Source organism: Adiantum capillus-veneris, chromosome 6 (assembly GCF_014529385.1).
Source record: "Adiantum capillus-veneris isolate H3 chromosome 6, ASM1452938v2, whole genome shotgun sequence".
NCBI classification, from domain to species: Eukaryota; Viridiplantae; Streptophyta; class Polypodiopsida; order Polypodiales; family Pteridaceae; genus Adiantum; species Adiantum capillus-veneris.
The window spans coordinates 380,083-381,693 of record NC_140936.1 but is presented as its reverse complement, the minus strand read 5'-3'; the positions used below and the strand labels follow the sequence as shown (position 1 = coordinate 381,693).

The 1,611-nt window shown below is 45.9% G+C and overlaps 1 protein-coding gene across 1 annotated transcript; it reads right to left on the bottom strand.

The window, feature by feature from the left end:
* Window positions 1-259: 259 nt before the first annotated feature.
* Window positions 260-1,253, bottom strand: LOC147455043 (histone-lysine N-methyltransferase trithorax-like protein). The gene has a single exon (XM_086515184.1). The coding sequence runs from the start codon at window positions 1,200-1,202 to the stop codon at window positions 444-446; it is 759 nt and encodes a 252-aa protein (XP_086371310.1). The 5' UTR covers window positions 1,203-1,253; the 3' UTR covers window positions 260-443.
* Window positions 1,254-1,611: the final 358 nt, after the last annotated feature.

The following is a 1,611-nucleotide window of genomic DNA, read 5'->3' as shown; positions in this document are numbered from 1 at the left end:
GGATTGTACTTATTGATGAGATAAGAGGGGCTCATCCTACCAGATCATCCTTGGTAGCGGATTAGAGTGCTCGGCCCTAGAGGGAAGAGTTGCTATGTTGACCATGGCTTTTCTACAAAGGAGGCATCTTCCTTGCGTCTCACAGCTTTACTTGGATCCGGGAGAATGGCAATTGCCTTCTGTAGAGCATCACAACACCTGTATCCTTCTTGGAGTATATTTGTGCACAGCAAGCCCACATGCACATGCATATCCCACCCACATTGTCTAAGCAGCAGAACAGATCAGTTCAACAGTTCATTAAACATTTTTCTGTACATACAATAAAAGTTGAACGTGAAAAAAGTGATATATAAAAATTGTGGAAATCTGAGTATGTAAGGTCTTCCTCTTCAGTCTTTGGAGAGTTATTAATTCAAGTCGAATCGGGTATTAAGAAAAGATCAGCATAAGTACCAGTCATCATCGACAATTTCCATGGGTGCGACATGGTACCAATCATGACTTACACTGCTTTGCTCGCTCTCAATGTCAGACAATGTCTCATCTGCGGTGGCATGCAAATCTCCCCATGCCATATCAGCGAGGCTTGCACAGTCCTCATCCTTGTAGGCATCATGATTGCCATTGTCATCGTTGTAGGTGTCATCATTGCTATTGTCACCGATAACATCCTCCGCCATGTCTACAAACATCTTGTGATCCCAATCATGGTCAACATCTACATCGTCACTTTCCGGGAATGACTGTGCGAACTGTCCATGAGAGACCACATCAGTGCAAGACAAGTCTGCAAGAATGGCTTGTTGCATCTTGATGAAATCTGCATCATATAATGTGCCGATATCATCGGTGTGACACCACAAAGCATCTGCATGCCACACACCAGGAGCATCATCATCATCATCATCTGAGAGGGGCAATGAGGCAGTGTTTACAATTTTCTTGGATCTCGAGCGAACGCGGACTATCCACTTGTCATCGATAAGGCAAGCTTTCTTGTTGCGGCCCTTAGTCTTAGCCTTTGACTTGAAAACAGGAAGATCATGACAGTTTTGGCACCGGGCACGCCCACATCGACCAGAGGACTTGGAGGCGTTGGTGGCTTTGTTGTGCACCTTTTCCATAACATCAAGGACATCCTTCCTCATAAAGAGATCTCTCCTCGGCATGTAGCCATTGAGAAGGCCTTCTCTTCTCATCTCTGACCACGCACGCACCCACAGAGAGAAAGAGAGAGAGAGAGAGCTCTCCGGCAGCTCGCTCTTATTAGCTTTTTCGGGAAAATTACTAAGAATTGCCGTTGTGCGCAAGTATTTGGTGAATAATATAATAATATGGGTTGAGGATTTATTGTGCAAACGATTTTTAAAAAAATGCCTGTTGATACGAATCTTAAGAGATCCTTTGAAACTGCAGGTTACGATGTGGTGGTAGGAATGAAGCCAAGTGCGGCACGCGCAAGAGCACTGGACTAGGAGCAGGGAATGGCGATGGCGTCAGGAGCAAGAGGGGTTGGAGTCAAAACGAGTCGCAGCAGGCAGGAGTGAGCAGGGGATGGCGATGGCGGCAGGAGAGGAGGGACTGGAGTGTTCTTTTCTTCATTTATGA